Genomic DNA, 18,041 nt, shown 5'->3' on the forward strand with positions numbered 1-18,041 from the left:
TGTTTTCTTTTTTTCCCTTTAAAGGACTGTTGACTATTATGCCTTGAGTGAAACCACAAACTCATTTCATACCAGTCACCATGCATCCATCAGACTGCAATGACCTTTGGTCTTTGGATTGATTTTGGTCACTGCTTTGGATTTGAATTATCGATTTAGGAGGAAAGGGTTGTCTGTCTGATAACTGAATGTCTGAGCCATACAGATGCCATAGATTGTTGGGTTTACAGAAAACAAACTGTTGAAAAGAGCAGATTTTGTAGCAGAGAAGCCAGGTTACAGAAAGTCTTGTCACGCTGAGTTGTGCATGTTGCAGTGCAGCATGTAGTTCCCGATAGGATGCGTGCTTGCTCCTTGAAGTGAAGTGGCAGGTTGTCTTGTCAAGTCAGAAGATCATGAAGTGTTAGCTTTCCTGCTAAATTGAAGCATTTGTGAGAAGTACTATTGATTTTTAATCCATTGAAAATTACTAGTTCTTTTATTATTGATTTTTTGCTTTGCTCTAAATGTATTATTTGAATTAAAATCATGAGATGTGAGAGAGACAGACTCCTAGTGCACAGCAAAAGATTTTCACTTGGAAAAAAATGTAGAACCAAGCTACTGTAGTCAGTAGCTCCTGAGTCACCCAGTAAAAAGAAACATCCTCTCTTACTGCAGCTACTCAACTGCTTGTATGAAGTTAGGTTATTTTCTGCAAAGGTAGAATTTTTATTCCTTGCTGGTTTTAATTTTGCCCCACAAGAGTGCACTGTTCTCCATCATCTTCAGTCAACTCAGCAAAGCTCTGCTTACTGCACATAATTAATATGGGGATAGAGAAGGGGATTACTGAAAGGCTAAGTCCAAGAGCAGTGTGTTTCCTTGTAAGACTTTCAGGAGCCTTCATTCACAATTATAAGCTTTCTAAACTCGGGTTGTACGCAGTATATGAATCTAGAAAACAAATTCATAAGAATCAATTATATGTCATAATGTATAGCTCATTGTTCTGACCTCTTTTTAATCAGAATGCACATGAGAATGAGAGGTAAACCAAAATCTGCCAGATATGGCCTCTGAAAATGGAGAAAGAGTTTTCTGAGAGGCTTCAAAAAAAGGGATCTGTCCTAAAAGAGTCAGGTAGTTTAAAAATAAGTCCTTCTGCTCCGCTCCAGTGAAAGTGACAGTAGTTTCCTGCAGGTCCTCTACACTGAAGCTTGGACTCAAGATACAATAATGCCATTTGTTGGAGACCATGACTCAGATTCATGTAGCCTAAACTACCTATGGCATTACAGGTAGCATTTCCTATTAGCAGTTGCCAGAGATGCCAACAGGAAGAGCCAGGCAGGGAAGAACAGATGAAAATCAGACTATAGAGTGCTGGGAGCTTCCAAAATGCATTCGTAGCGTCACTTTACACTGCTGTCACGTTCAGCACGTGGTAGCTTTTGCATTCGGAGTGAGTGCCTCCGAGACTGCTTCTGCAGGAACACTTCTATCCTCCCCCAAAGCAGAAAGGCATTTCCTGTCTCTTACTTGAGTCAATGACTCATTTGAGTGAATGACTTGGTCTTTTCCTGCCCTTCTCCTTTACAAATGCAAGTGTGAATGAAATTATAAAAAGACAGTGATTTGAGAAGAAGGGATTCATTTAACTGCGTTGAAGTGTGATGTAAGTAATGGGACCTTCAAGTCAGGCAAGTAATCTTGATATTCTGAGGTACTTTTCCAACTAGTTTTTCACAGCTTTAGCCAGAAGTCTCTGAGAATAGAGGGCAGCTTACATAGCTTTGAAAACACATCCAAATGCAATAAGGAACTACTCTTGTCCAAAAGAACCTCAAGAAAAACACAAGGGATTTTAGTGGGAGGCTAAGCATAAGAAAACTGAGGTCAGGAGCCACTTTTTCAGATTTTTCTTTACAGTAATTCTTTCTTTTAAAACAACTTACTTGTTTTTATGGATCCTGTTCAGCAAACCACTTAAGAAGTTTAAATCCAATTGGATAGCAAGAGAATACTGTACAAAGTACTTTCTTGATTTGGGATAGATGTAAGTACATGCTTTGCTGAACATGAAAGCAAGCATTTGCTTTTCTTTCAAAGTTTAAATATCCTTGTAGTATAATATCTTCTAAAATTTAGGGGCTACCTGTCCATGAACTTATTGTGAAGGTTTGCAGTGTCTCAGTGAGGGCTTGCTGAGGTTCACAAGGTTTATGAAACATTCAGCCTAGGTGCCTCTCCAACTCTGAGGGAGTTCTGTGCACAGCAGTACAGTCATGATTTAAAACACGGCAAAGTAAAGGGAGTAGCTAATTTCACAGTCATCTTTTACTTGTCCGCTGGGTCTAAATGCACAACAAATGCCATTTACTGATGCACTAAGTAGCCTATTTAAAAAGAAATAAAGATCTCCTGAAGAGAGATCTTTGTATCATGAACAGCCCTCCTGATAATATCTACTTGCTTTCCACATGTAAATAGACATATCAGTCTGCAGGGCAGGTTATACAATGTTTACATGTGTAGCATGATTGAAAATAAACGCTTCAGAAGGGCTTTACATGAAAAGCCATCAACTTCATCTCTTAAAATCAGCACCAGGTTTTCCGCCTTCCAACTTGAACACAAGTCCTTATTCCTCCTGAATCTGATGAGATCCAGTCCATTTCTTACTGGGACCATATAATAATGATTTGCAGGAAAAAGATGTAGCGTAACTGCATGTCACGATGGGTGTTGACCAGATAGACTTATGTAGCATCCATATTGCCCTGTACATGAAAGAATCAAAGGTTAATGTAGTTGGGCTGCCCAGTGAGCTTTACAGTGAGTTTTCCAATAAAGTAAATACATTTTATATTCACAGACCACAATAAGCTCCATTGCTATGAAGGGTCCAACTTTTAGTCTCTTGCAGCATCCACTGGCCTCGGGGCGCTTGATTAATCACCCAAGTTCTAAATTGTGCAGCCATGGCTAAATGGAACCGTGTTGATGGACATTAGCCATAACCTTTTCCTTCCCAAAAGTCAAACAAATATCAGATATACGATTTCAGTCAGAAATGAAGGATTGATTGCTGGACTGCTTGCTGAAATCATAGCTATAGTCTCCATTGACAGTAACTGAACAATAGTTTTAAGAGGTTAGCTTGTTGCAGCTTTTTGGACCATTAAAACATAGAGAAAAGGGAATACAAAGCTGGACATTACAAGATTTATTTCAAGCGCTTTTTCCCCTTCCTTCTGTTTCCAAGATGTGCTTTGGTCTTCCTCTTTGTGGTGCTCTGGCAGTATTGAGCTGGGGTTAGTATTTGAACTGAAGCAGTGATTGCTCTTGGTAAAGTATCCTAGTCGTTTTGGCTTGCAGAGGTTGAATATTTTTGATTAAGAAGTTTGAACAGAACTCAACACCCATTAGTCACTAGTAATAGGTTTTACGATTCATTTTCTGAGCTGCTGCCTGTCTTGGCAGCCTGAAATACAAATAATGTTAGAAACAATGGATGTAATAAAAATGCTGGTTTAGTAATATATGTGTATATAAAGATATAGCCTGTTTTTCTTTTTTTTTTTTGTTATTACATTAATAGTGCAGTACCATGCCTAGAGGATGAAGCAGCTCAGCAGCTGGTGATAGGATGTGGTGACATTCAATTCTATGTTGTTGACTCAAATCTAGCCTGGATTAGCAACAGAGAAAGGTCGTTGCCCTGTGACACATTTGTTCATGTTTTTTGGTTAAATTGGCTGTCTAACAGAGAAACCTTAGAAAATAAAGCTGAAAAGTGACCTCAAGAGGTCATTAACTCCACACCCTTGCCCAAAACAGAACTTGCTAGGTACCATTCTTGACAGATGCTTATTCTTTACAATCTCCAAGATAAGAGAGTTTTATAGCCTCCCTAAAAAATCTTTTGTACTGTCGAAGTGTCCTTACTGTTAGAATTTTTTTCCTGATCTAACAGACCTTCGTTGTAATTTGCAACTATTCTTTGGTTTGCCTCTTGTGTGTAGAAAAAGGAGTTGGTGTCCATCTTATTTATAACCATAATTTTGATAAGCCAAAACTGTTGTCATGTCTCTCTCTTCTCATTCCTTGTTGTGTATAAATAACACCAGTTCCTTGAGATTTGAACGTTGAAGACACGGCCCTGACTTTTAAGATTCTCATCATTGTTATTACTCCCTTTATCATTCCTGAATTGCAGTGCCGCAAATGGGACATGGACTCTCATGCCAGCTGTATTGGTGGAAAGTTGTTGAAAGAATAATTTCAATTTGCAGATAAATGGGCTGAATGTAACATCTAAAATGTATCCCATGTGGTATTACATCTGAAGTCAATGGTGAAGGGCTGTCAATCCATCACACATTTCTGAGCATTAAATCTATGAAGAGCAACATGATTTAAATTTGCCTTTTAAAAATATCTTATTTCTGTGGATTTTGGTCATTTTTCGTTTTCACAGATGTTGCTCAATGTAAACAATCAGCTGCAGAAATAAAGAAAGAATCGTGGGCAAATGGGCTCCAAGAGCCTTTGGTCTTTAGAGGCATAGTAATGCTATTGCATTTAAGATTATTACACATTAAGTTGGGAAAAGCTCATATGTGAGCAGTATAATCACTCTTTCCGTTATGTTTCACTCACAAATAAAAAGAAAATTCCCAGTTTTCATAAAAATTATGCCAGCTAGATTTAGATTTATAGGGTTTGTTTGTTTCCAAGTCAAACTTTCTATACAAGGCCACTTGACAAAATAAGGCATATGAGGGAATATTTATATTTAGATCTCATGTATTTTGACTAAACAGCCTGACTAGGCATGTATTGTTGGAAAATGAGTGTTAAAGCCCTCCAGCAACACTGTCTAGTTTCTTGAAAGAAAAAAAAAACACAAAACAAAACACTTTTCTTTTCTTCTCTGTTCAGTAAAGTGTTTTCCTTGTCTTTAAATATAAATAATCATGTAGGGCAATTCTTGCCATCATATTTCTTGTGTATTTTATCCATTCTCTGTTTTTATTGTATTTTTCATTATTTCAATTATTTTGTCATTAAAACAAGGAGACAAAAAGTTTCTACTGTAATTTTAACTGGGATGTTGTATGTGCAGTTTATTATATCATATGAAATCTGAGATGGGGGGTTGGATAATTAGGAATCAAAAGTCAGTTGCTGCTCAGATGTTTTTTAAGATACTGAAACTTCCTTATATGCTTTATGTAATCATTAGTTAAATACACAAATTTTCAAGTGGGTTGTTTTCTTCCAGCAATTTGTCAACATATTAAATACTTGCTCATTTGAATGCTAAAATAATTTTCCATGTGTGCTCTTCTTGGATGTTACATAGCAAAGGATAAACCATGTTGTGTGTAAGTAATCATGCAGTGATATCTGCCATTTTCTATTTAGGGATCTCACCCAATATACAGTGGGCACAATAGTCATGGTGGACTATCATGTCCTGGAGCCCCATAGTGACACTTTGCATGATTAGATCCATCTGAATAATGATAGAACAAAGATAATCTGTATGGATTACTTTTTTAGTTGCAGCTGTGTACATAAATTCTTTTATTATGAATTTTCTTGCTACTTTAATTGAAATAAGTAAAATAATTGGGAACTGTACTATCTCTGGTAGAAATGAAGACTATAACGTTCACAAGGATGCATGACTCTACTGATACGTCTGCATTAATCAGTTAGCCCTCCTGCTATTGTCACAAAGTGCATCAACTGAAACAAAAAGGGAATTTTCTGGTGACATTTATGCATTCTTCTGCTCTACGGTCATCTGGATATGCAGTGTAAATAAGGGACATTGTCCAGTTTGACAGCTGGAGAAACCAAGCATGGAAATGTTAAGTAGTTGTCCGAAGGCCTCCTTTAGAGCTCCGGTCTGTGGCCCATCAGTAAACATCACACTTCAGGGACTTTTGCTGAATGCTAAGTCTTCTTTCTTAAATTCCCATGAAATAACTACATTTCATCTTTTGTCATTTTTCCACTTTTTTAGGGGAATTTGGAGAAGTGTGCAGTGGGCGCCTAAAGCTGCCTTCTAAAAAGGAAATTTCGGTGGCTATCAAAACCCTGAAAGTTGGCTACACGGAAAAACAGAGAAGGGACTTCCTGGGAGAAGCAAGTATCATGGGACAGTTTGACCACCCTAATATCATTCGATTAGAGGGAGTCGTCACTAAAAGTAAGATATTACAGGGGCGTCTGTTTTGCATGGGCAGTGTCACTGGAGGTCTCTTCCACCCTAAATTATGCTGTGATTCTCTGATCTTTCAAGGAAGAACAAAAGCAAATAAAAAACTGAATCATCCATGTTTATGCTCTGCAAATGCTTCCAGAAATGTTTATGTTATAATCCTGTTACTATGTACCAAATATCCTTCAAAAGATATAACAGCGGAAACACATAGCTTGGCTTTTGCAGTGTATGTTATATTTCCTCAAAAGCAGGAAAAAAATTAGCCATGCACAAGCACCAGCTAAACCCACGCTGCTGGATCCAATGAAGCACGATGTCGGAGGCAATTGCCTGCAGTGCAGCTGCAGGACCTTCTTGCTGCTCTCAGGCTGCTGAGAACTTAAAAACAGTACCCCAGGTTAACGAGATGGGAAAAACTGGGAAATAAAAATGATCTGCTTGAAAAAAAACCAGAGAGAACGTGGAGAAAAGGGAGCATTTCTGAAGATCAGTGCAGCTCAGTAATAAACAGGCAGGTTTAATAAACTCCAGAGCTACAAATTACTACAAAGTGGCCAAGAGGCACTTGCCTCTGTTAGGAGTCATGGAGCCTGATATCACAAGGCTTCCTAATTGCACTGAAGCAATATGTTTTGCTTTCAACTAAATCATTAGATTTTATCATTAGCACAAATTAATGAACAACCTACCTGGCTACAGCAGCTGATACTAGTATATTAGTAAATAAGTCCAAACTTTTTCCTACATGGTTTTCACTCAGGGAAGATAATCCATGTGATATTCAGTATGTGCCACAGGCACTTTAAAGATCCTGATCCTCTAGAATTTATACTTCTTAGTAAAAATCTCAAAAAAAAATATAGGGCCTTTAAGCTGTCAGTAGTAAAATTGATTTTATTTCTTTGATAATATTTGTATTTTTACTAATAGACATTTTCTAAATTGCCTTTGGGTGTTTTTGTTGTGTTTTTTTTCTTTTTTTTAAAGCATGTTTTTGTCTGATAACAAATCACCTTCTCGTTTTGAGAAAATATAACTGAAAACTCCATCCATGCTCAGTACCTTCCTGGAAAAGTTAAATATTTTAAGAACTCTCTCCAGCTCCACTTTCCTTAAGATAACAGCAAGTTGTAACAGGCATTCCTGAACAGCGGTGGTGATCTTAGAGCTCCTGCCCAGCTTCCCCGTGGCAGCCACTGTAGCATCCTTGAAGCCACTCAGATCCTGCGTGCTCTTCTCCTTATGAGGAGCTGGTGGGATTTGGTGCTGGTGATGCTGCCTCATTTAGGCAAGTTCTGTCTCTCGTCGCTTGTGCTGCTGATTGTCCTCTACGTTGAGGAGGAAAGACAGAAATAGTTAGTAGAAAAGAGAGGTTGCATGAAGTACCAAAACTGGCTTGTTCTGAGAGATGTAAATTCAGAGACTTTCTAAATTTCCATTGCAGCATGAGGTGATAAATTTAGTGATCAAAGTCCTGCAGTAGTTATTAGGTGATCAGTAAGATTTTATGTGAGGTATTGTTAAAAAAAAAATTCAGGAATGCCCTGAGATTTTTCAAGGGAGTGGAAAAAAATCGGTAGGATGTTTCCTAGTTCATCCTAGAGGACTCTGCCAGCAAAGCAGCTCCTTCCCATTTCAGTGAACTGCTTGGAATGTGCTGAGGATGTTTCCAGTTTAACTGGGAGGAAGTATACCAAATGCTGTGTTGTTAAGTAGATGGTTTTATTGGTTTTTAAGGAATCTAGTTTTTAAAATCGTGTGATTAAAGGTTTCACATAGACAGGCATGAAAGAATTTTATAGCTTACTGCAACAAATTATATGAAATAAAAAACACCACAAGAATGTGTCTAAAAATGACTAGTGAAAGGTATGTAAAATCCTGTATGTTATGAAGAGACATAATTACAATAATAATGCTTTCTCTAAGTGTGATTCATGAAAGTCTATTTTGCTGATTTAAATGACAAAGAAGTTATTTTGCAGCCTAGGTCTCACAGTCCCTTTAGGAAAGGACTGACAGATCTGCCTGTGTAAATCCAAGCTATCTCCTGCTTTTTAATGACACACACTTCGTACAGTCAGAATAACATTTGCAGTCCCAAAAGTAGTTGAAACGCCAGCATCAATCTATGCAGAGCTGAGCTAAAATCTATTTTGTTACATTTTGTATTTCTGTGGCACTTGAGAAAATAATTTAATTGCTGTGCATGCAGGAATTGGTGCATTGCTTTTGAATGTGCATTACTAATGCTGTCCGTATTCTGTATAAGTGACTATTAGTAAGTTTGCTACTCAGCTGTATTCACAGCAGACTGCTGGCTGTTTCGGGGGGGTTGGAAGGGCCAGCTGCCTATCGTATTTAAGTATGAGAGAGCAAGCTCTGAATATTCCCAGTTGAAGTCAATAAAGGCCTCAGGGATACAACACCCTCTCCAGATAGCTTGAATACAGGAGTTGAGAAAACTGCTGTGGAACTATTTGTACCCATTTTACTGGGTAAAATTATATGGCATAAATGTAAGTAAAGATAATTTTTTCTTTAACATTCTGTAGGGTGATAGAAGGACAAGAAGGTTGTGGGGTTTGTTTTTTTAATAACAAACCAATATACTGTAATAACAAATTAGCAAGTGTTCATATTTTTTAATGATAGGTATTAAATCACACTCAAAAGCGTTAGTTTATGCACACTCAGTAGAGAGTCTGTGGTATTTGCTGGATCACTCTCAGTCCGGATAACTCACGATAAAGAGGTGATATGACCTTTTCTTCATTAACCAAATTCTTTTTGACAGGTGGCCCGTAGCAATGATCTAGCTTTTTGTACTAAGCAGATCATCTGAAGCAACTCCGAATAACTGCAATTGTCATCATCCCCTGTAGCAGGACCATTTGGTAGGAGAAGTTCTCAAGCTGGGTGGCTGTGGTTTGCCAGTGGGACAACCCACCGGCAGTATGAAGGGGGTGCACCCACCAGATAAGACTTCAATCCTCTGCTTCAACACAGAGTTGTTCCCCTGCTTCATGTTGATTTCTGTTCTGTGTTTTCCTGCTACACCGGTCTCCTGGGCACGCTGGAGGCAGTAGTCTTAATAACCAGCACACATGTTCTGCTTAGTTTACTAATAATTTACAGCAATTTGTAGCCTGTTAGTATAATAAATTTCGGCAACACTGTTGACACAAGTTGTTATCGTGTATAAACGGCTGTGCTTTGATAAATGAATGCAGAATGTTCTTTTAAAAGTGCACCGTGTTGCTTCAGAGCATATGCTTCTTATTATGGACACGTTTCCAACTAAGTGAGAATGAAACTCTGCACTTGGGGCTTTCTGAGTATGGGTGAGCAAGGCAAGGAGATGCTCTCTTAATAATTTGAAAGACGTATCTTCTTACTCTAATTTCAATCTTCTGATGTGTCGTAAAATTGACTGAGTTTATACAGAAACCAGGCAACTGTCTCCTGGTTTCGAAGTACATGGATTTATCGTAGAAAGTTTTTGATAGCCCCATCGGTGCACTGCCCTTTACTTGAAAGATCCAGCAGCAATTTCTGTACGTTACCAGAAATGCCTTTGGGTGAATGTTACACACACAGTATAAGTGAGTGAGCAAGCAACAGATTTTTTTTTTTTTTTGGGGGGCGTTTAGATTGTTGGGTCTTTTATCTGTACCATATCCTATATAATTTAGGATTAATGTTTTGGATAGTTTGTTCCTGCTAGTTAATGGATGAGAGTGTCAGTTACCATTAGTGTGACTCCCACATGCATCATTTGCACAGCAGAAATGTTTTAACCCATTAATCCATGCATAGAGGACAAATGATTTTCTTCTCATTACATTAAACTCATTCTTTGAAACTAATATTTCTCTTCTACAAATTTCTATTTGGTAGGACTTGTATGTTCTGAAAAACAAACAAAAAAGGAGTTGTTACCATTTACTTTACTTTTTTAATGGCTTTCTTGCTTTTAATTATACTGGGTACCTCTTTCAAGCCTCATGCTGTTCCAATTTTAAAAGCTAAAGTATCACCACGCCTACTATACAACATGAAGGCCTTCATCGTGCTTTTATGGTCAGATGCCTTCCTGTATTATATGTGAAATAATAATTCATCTCCTTAAATAACTTCATGCTCTTACCCACCTTTTTCTCTACCACAAAAAGAAAATAAACAAAGCTTTAGAAAATATTATGAAATAATAAAATCCATATGATGGTAAAATATTAGCAGGGCAATGACCTTTGTATGGAAACTTCACCGTAATCACATTAATTTTTGCATTTCATTTCTCTCCCAACATGTCGGAGTTGCGTATGAAACCTTGGTTGTGTTACACAATACCTTAGGGTAGAAAGAATAGTTTCAAAAAATTATCTGAATCTGCATGGACAAGTTTTGAAAAATATCAGAGGCTTTCATGTATGCTATTTAATCTCTCCCCTACGGTAGTATCTGAGGAACATATTGCCTGTGCCCATGTGGTTGAGCACTGCTCCACAGTCCTTGCCCCTCCATTGTGCAGACCAGGGCACCTCAAGAGAAACTGCGACTCTCTCCACAGAAGGTGCCCAGTTCCCTCCCAGAGGGAACCTGGGGGCAAATGCATGGCAAAATACACCGCCTTCATTGCATAAATTCAACAGTTATATGAAGGATTATATTCGATGGCGATGGATAAGACACCGTATACTGAAAATGCAGGATGCTTCACTTTGTGTCTTGGGACTTGAGCTGCTAAAAATTTTATCAGTTTATGCTGAAATGACTGTATTTCTGTTGATGTCAGTGAAATCACAGTTATGTTGTGGACAGAGCTGGTTTTGCCCATGCATCTTTTGCTTTCTTTCTAAATGTAAAATTATCCTTGGGATTTGGAAGATTTGGGCACATTTCTGAAATGTCTGTTTTTACTGAATACTTATGTATTCATTTTAAATGCCTGACCCCTGTAATATATTTGCAGGTAAACCAGTTATGATTGTTACTGAATATATGGAAAATGGTTCCTTGGACAGCTTCCTACGGGTAAGTGCAACAGAGAACTACGTGGTGCAAGACTGGCTCCTGTTCTGTGTTTGTTATGACTTTGCTGCCACTGTACTCTGATTATTCGTCAGCTCTTGTTGCTTGATATTTCATTATTTCCATTTGGTTTTACGTGCATTGTGATGTGCTCAGAAAGCCAGGCAGGGATCTGCTAGTCCCTTTTGACTGCTTGCAGTAAGTATTATTCCAAAATGAAGAACATTTTTGTTTTATTTGTATGTCACATCAATAAAACCAAAACAAAACAACATTCTGGCACACAAAAATGGAAATTGTTTCTCTGAGGGCTGAATTACTACCATAATGTTGTTATGCCTATTGGTTGGCAGCTTATTGTGCATCTTATCAAGTGATTTCCAAAGTCAATGGATTTGTGGAAATTTTATCAGTATTGAGCCAAGAGCCATATCCCTAAATGTGAAAAGTTTAGGGAATAACCCCATACTTAAAGGGTGTTTGAAATGTTGTGCTAGCAAACTTTATTGGCCTGTTTTCTTTCCCCAGCCTTAGACATACTAATACTGTTGTTGATTTATCTTTGTTTTCTGTCAAAGTTGGTAGCGAGCCTAAAAAAATTTGAACGCTCCCCGTGTCACCAAGATTTACTTGAGGCAAAACAAGAAGTGCTGCAGAAATGAAATCCCATCTGAGGGGAAACACTAGATTAATTTTAATTTGTTAGGGCAAACTCAGCTGTGGCTGGGAGACTGCTTTGGTTCTGCCACGGTTGAATGACATTATCCCCCAAATTCATGACACTGAACTAGACATTTAACCCCAAAAGGGGATATATTGTCAACCTTAGTTTCAGTATATACTATATATGTTATGATGTCCACTGGAGCATGTAAAATACATATAAATAATGTGTCAGTATATCTGAATGAAATATATCTGTACTGAACTGTATATATTTTGTTTAGGCTAAAAGTCCTTGAAGAAAGCTCTGAGGAGCTTTCTGAGGAGGAAAGGAGGATAGTTTCTGACTGTACAAAACAGTTGTTCAGCTTGTTCATTCATTTGAGCGTGGGCTTTTTTGTTAGTTGTTTTTTTTTTTTTACTACTGTTGTGTGGAATCATAGATAAGAACCTTGTGACTCATTAATATCACAGGCAACCCAGGCCATATAACCCTTTTTATAAATGCCTTTTAAAACTAATTAGTTTGCTTGCCCCATTGCCATTGAAAGGCTATCTCAGCATCTCATTCCTTTTGTGGTTAGAAACCTTCTCCTGATTTCTAGCTAAATCTTTTCCAGGCTCTATATAGATACTCTTGTGTTGGCTCTAGTTAAAGAAGGTTTCATAACAGGGAACCTTTGAGAGTCTTTTATAATAATGAATTTCTTCATGAAGGGGAATTCTGAGAGGCTCTTTAAGCATCTGTTGTGCCATATATTTGTCTAATGTTTACAGTGCTAATATCGCCCCTAAGTATATTAATCAAAAATGAAATGAATGCCATCAGTCTTGCAGACTGATTCGTGTGAGCTCACCCCGCATGGCAGAGCCAGTTCCCATGTATTTAATAAAATTCTGGAAGAAGCAGCAGGAAGAGCTGGAGAGCTGCCCATGATGATACATTTACAGCACTGAGGGATTCATTTGAGAGCTGCACTAAGATGTACTGTTGTCCTGTTGTCTATATATCTATCATTATCAAAGCTAGATGTTAATAAACAGCATTAGTAAGAGCTGGGAGATTTAAAACATGTGTCTAGAAATAGACAATTAGAAATGTATGTAACTTGGTTTATAGGCTAAGTCACAGTGTGTTTAAGTGATTTTTGTGTTCCTGAAGTTGAGGAAAATTTTGAGGAATGAGTTACAATTTAATGGAATTTGAAAGGCACTGAATCAGATCAGCATTTGCTTTTGTTAGAAAAAATGCTTGTGTAATAGAAAACTTTCATTAGTCCATTGAGTGAGGCTGAGGTTTTCACTAACAATTCCTATGGCCTTTCAGAGAGGCTGGACATCTGTTTCCTTAATGTTCTAACACTCCAGCCTCATGAGCACACACAACTTAGATTTATGTGCCGCTTTCACACAGGTCCCATCTAGGAAATTAAAATTCTGATGACAGCAAGAATGGGAAAAATGAGTTTTTATCTGAATTCAAAAATCTGTCCTCTTCCCTCAGCTGATTGGGAGATATCCTCCACAGATCAAAGTAATTCCACATGTGGCATTTAAATCATGACCCCTGGCTCACAAACTCTTCACTTGAGGAGCTACCAGGGTCTTTATCAAAAATTCTGTGCAAGGGGGAACATGAACAATCTCTGAAATGACATTTCAAATGTTTTTCAGAAACATGATGCCCAGTTCACAGTCATCCAGCTAGTAGGCATGCTTCGAGGGATTGCGTCTGGCATGAAATATTTGTCTGATATGGGTTATGTCCATCGAGATCTAGCTGCTCGTAATATCCTCATCAATAGTAACTTGGTATGCAAAGTCTCAGATTTTGGTCTCTCTCGTGTACTGGAAGATGACCCAGAAGCTGCTTATACCACAAGGGTGAGTTTCTGTGATTGTTTATCCTTTTAAAATTCCTGTTGGTTGTGACAAAGTTAGACTGAAATCTGAGGGAGTCCCTGAGGTTTATACTCTGTGTTGCAGAGGCCATCCAGTCTTGCATGCCCAGAGATGTTCAATAAACTATAAACTCATCACAGCTATTTTTTAATTCATGTCTCGGAAGATAGAAGGCAAAAAATATGGGTTCTGTTGGTAGATTTTTTTCTTAAAGTATGCAAAGTTCATGGCTCTGTTTCTTTCTGCTGGATGTGTAAAGAAATGAATACCACAATTAAGGCCTGAGTTGGTTTGCCACACAATAATGTAAGACTTCATATGTGCTTTGAGCAGGTTTTGTTACACTGCTGATTTAGCTCCCACTCAGTAAAAAAAAAAAACATACACAGCAAGATTTTCTTTTTTATCTTTTTTGTGTCTTCTAGTATGATGGGACGTATGTCTGATTGGAACATACTGATATCACTGTTCTGCAAGGGTGTATCAGTTATACCTGCTGATGTATCCCTAACTGAGTAAAAAGTTGAGTAAAACAAAAAAAGAAATCTTGCTTAACAATGTAATAAATCATCTACTGTGTTTTCTCCTTGTATCATATATACAAGGTGGTACCCATCTTTTGGAGATGTAATGGTATCAAGGAGGAGACTTACCTCTGACTGTTTCGTCCTGAGACAGAGAAGCTTATATTGGATAAGGGACTGCCCACAGTGTAGGCTGCTGCTTGTTTCTTTTCTGGATTTCATCCCACCTGAAAATCTACCTGGAAGCTATACTGTTGGCTCAGAGCCTTAGAAAAGCCAGAGTGTCTTCTAAATACAGCTGTGTTGCACCTCTCGTTCTCACTTGAATAACTCTTCTGTTTTATTGTGGAGACCTTGAAGGCATACATTTAGCTTTGTGTATGTAGATATTACACTGGAATGACTGGTTGTTCATTTTAATCCTGTTGCAAGTGGATTTTATTAACTTTAGAAAAAGTGGCATTAATCTCCACTATCTTAGTCAAGTGTAATTTGCAGTGATGCCTAGTAATTGTCTCCTCTTCACTGTACAAACCAGAATAGAGTAGAATGTATCAGCAAAATCTTAATGTGGGTTTTCAAGGGCTTCCTTCATTCCTGATCACTGACAGGAGCAATCAATTATTGTGTTCATTTGCATGCTGCCTTCTTCATGATTGAAATAAAGTAACATGTGACAAATGAGTAAAGAAATCCTAGCTGTTTTCTTACACATTATATATACATTATATACACGTACATTTATAGATACATATTTATCAATCATACCTTCATAACTTACCAGGCATAAAGGCTCTATTCTTTACTTGACCTTTCAGTGCTTTATTTGACCTCTGATAAGCTTTGGCATGTTGTTAGAAATATGCAATACATACCACTTTAGAAAGCTGTCTGCAGAGATCTCTTATGGTTAATATAAAGAGACATTAGTTGGAGAAGGCAGCTTTCATGCTCAGTATAGGTGCAGCATTCGTAAGTAAATATTAATATAATGCAAGAGTTCCTCAAGAGAAAATTGTCTGTAGTTCAGCCAGAGGTTTATTGCCTTGTCAGATATGCTTGCCTGCCCTCTTGAAAACTCCTGTGAAAGTAATGGGTGTTAGTGTCTCTGAGGTAAACAGTTTTAGATATAGTATTTATCTGGTCCCGTATTTAACTTCCCTCCCCCAGCATGTATGCTTGCAAGCTAAGGCAATTGCTCTCTGTGTCCTACCGCTACTGCCCATAGGCAGGTGATCAATCTCCCCTTTAAAGCAGCAGCTTACATGTATGGAGATTGCTGTCCTCTTCACATGCATCCCTCCATTCTTTTATTTTCTAAGCAATTTTTCCAAACTTACTATTCTTGCTGGTCTCTTTCAGATTCTTTTCAACTACAGATTTAACTACATTTTCCTTAAAAGTGATGCCCAAAAAGGGATACTAATCCCCAGCACCAAGCATAGCATATTTATCTTATGTTTCTTACATGTGACCTTTCTGTTAATATCTCTAGGAGTGAGAAGTCGCTGTGTCTCCCCCAACACAGCTTTGCTACATGGTTGGACCCATACCTCTGCCAGGCTTCGAAGTGCAATTGTTTTATTCCAAAATTCATCTGGGCATGCAAACTAATCTGTAATTTAGTAATGGCATTTTGTGTATTCACATGAAGAGCTGAAGAAACCTTTGAGTCCTAGTTAACTTGGACGAAAAAGTTGTACAGGGAGGAAAAAGTAGCTCCTCATCAAACTGCATATCATACAGCTTTATAAGGGAAGTATTCTTCCCTGAAAATGAAGCGAACATCAGTGACTTACATCCGTGGGTGAGCTAGGACAAACCAGGCTGCACAGGGTGTCAGGGGTTCTGGCCAGTGTTACATGTGAGTTTCCTATGGCCAAGTGCAATGTTGATTTTTTTTTTTCTTCTTCTGCCACCTATTTTCTGAGCCTACCTGCCTATTTACATTTAGATCATGGAATCAGATGGAAAGAAACTATTTTGTAAAGTGTAATCATCTGTGTTCAGTAAACTCCATCTGGCATTTATGGTGTGTATGCAAACTGCTGCAGGAAGATGCTCAGATAATTAAAACCTTCAAATACAACCTAGGTCAAATCTAATTTTCTTCAAAAGTAGTTGCTGAATATACCTCTGCCACATCGTGACTCTGAGAGAAGGACAAAGCTATTTGCTATTCATCTTTTTGCTCCAGTTCCCTTTGAAGTGAATCTTGTGTGCATGTCCAGGTAGTGTGTCCCTGGGGTATGTATGATCCTCAGCTTAAAGAACTGGGGACCACAAGTGTGGAACAGAGCTTCACTCCACTGGCATAAAGCTGGGCAATTCATGTTCCTGCTGCTTAGTCATATCACAAAACAGAGGACCGTTTCCTAGGCTGCTCCTAGTGCATTTTGCAAGCACTAATTATATGACAAAACCAAGACGAAAATAGTGCCTCTTTTTAAAATACTGACATCATCCCAAACAATTCCATGCCTTTACAACTAAAGGATGACAACTACTGAGTAAGATCTTTGAAAAGACAAAAAAAAAAATCAAATTATAACAGCAATTCCAAACATTCAAACAGTAAAGTGTGCACATTATATTAACAGATAGAGAGTTTTTGCCTCCCCTCCACCTCTTCCCACTCCAAGTTCTCCATTTATTGTCAGTGGAACTACGGACATTTATAGGATTAGTTGCAAAGACAGATGTTTTATCTATTTAGCTTCCTCTTCTACCCCTATTTTCCACCTGTAAATGTCAAAGCCTGAGAACGATTCCATTGCTTTAATTCATAATTGCAAAACAGGATTGGTCTACCCCCAAGAAGCCCAGTCAGCCCTTCAGGCTTTCAATACACACCACTGACTGGGTGAAATTTTATGTTGTTCTGTTCTCAGAAGCTGTGTCTGAAGTTCATATCCATAAAGGATATGAACGTGTATCCTTTTATGTATCAGTAATGTATGTATCCCTTTATATATCAATACATAATCTGTGATGTTCATGCTGTTGTACAAGAGCTCTGAAGGACAATGCAAAGATCACAGGTACATGTGTGAAATACAGGGAATCAGGACTTGTAAGAAAACTTTGCTACCTGACAGGGTCATTTTTTACCTCCTGAATTATTGTCACTGGCTAGATACCACAAAAGGCCTTTGGCAGCCTGTGGTCTTCCTGCTTACAGAAGCAGAAGCCAGCATGTGAATCGGGCTGACTGAGTGTTTGGATTTTTTTTACTGAGCCTTTTGTGCTGGAGGGGATGTTCTGTAATTATCTGCATTCTCCGTACCTATTCACTTTTTAATTGAAAGGCCAAGATTGTATTAAAATTGTAAATGTCAATTTGATCTTTTTTATTCTTATTATTTTTAGATGTCTGTATGACAAATGGGCGGACTAATGACACAGTATGAAGTAGAAGTAAATTTAAGCCATCAGACATGTAGAGGGACTGTAATTATGTCTCTCAAAGGCATAATATTTGGTTAATCAGTAGACAAACTTTGACTATTTAAGCACATCGTCGGATACATCACTGATGTTCATGGCATTTCAATGTAAAACACTGTCCATTTATTATATATTTGCATGGATAACTTCTCATTAAATCTACATCACTTCAAAAAATACTGTTCTTTTATGGCACGTATTCTGGTAGCCTGTGCCCTCAGGTAACGGTGCCAGAGCAGGGAGGGCACGGC

At 38.0% G+C, this 18,041-nt stretch overlaps 1 protein-coding gene across 1 annotated transcript in view; it reads left to right on the forward strand.

Moving 5' to 3' along the window:
* EPHA3 (EPH receptor A3) overlaps positions 1–18,041 on the forward strand; it is a 229,351-nt gene that overhangs the window by 185,199 nt on the left and 26,111 nt on the right. Inside the window, exons 10-12 of the mRNA XM_068425163.1 lie at positions 6,020–6,205; positions 11,196–11,257; positions 13,592–13,801. Of these exons, the coding sequence (XP_068281264.1) occupies positions 6,020–6,205; positions 11,196–11,257; positions 13,592–13,801 (458 nt within the window). The remainder of the gene's footprint in view (positions 1–6,019; positions 6,206–11,195; positions 11,258–13,591; positions 13,802–18,041) is intronic.

This window comes from Nyctibius grandis, chromosome 2 (genome assembly GCF_013368605.1).
Source record: "Nyctibius grandis isolate bNycGra1 chromosome 2, bNycGra1.pri, whole genome shotgun sequence".
Lineage (NCBI taxonomy): Eukaryota > Metazoa > Chordata > Aves > Nyctibiiformes > Nyctibiidae > Nyctibius > Nyctibius grandis.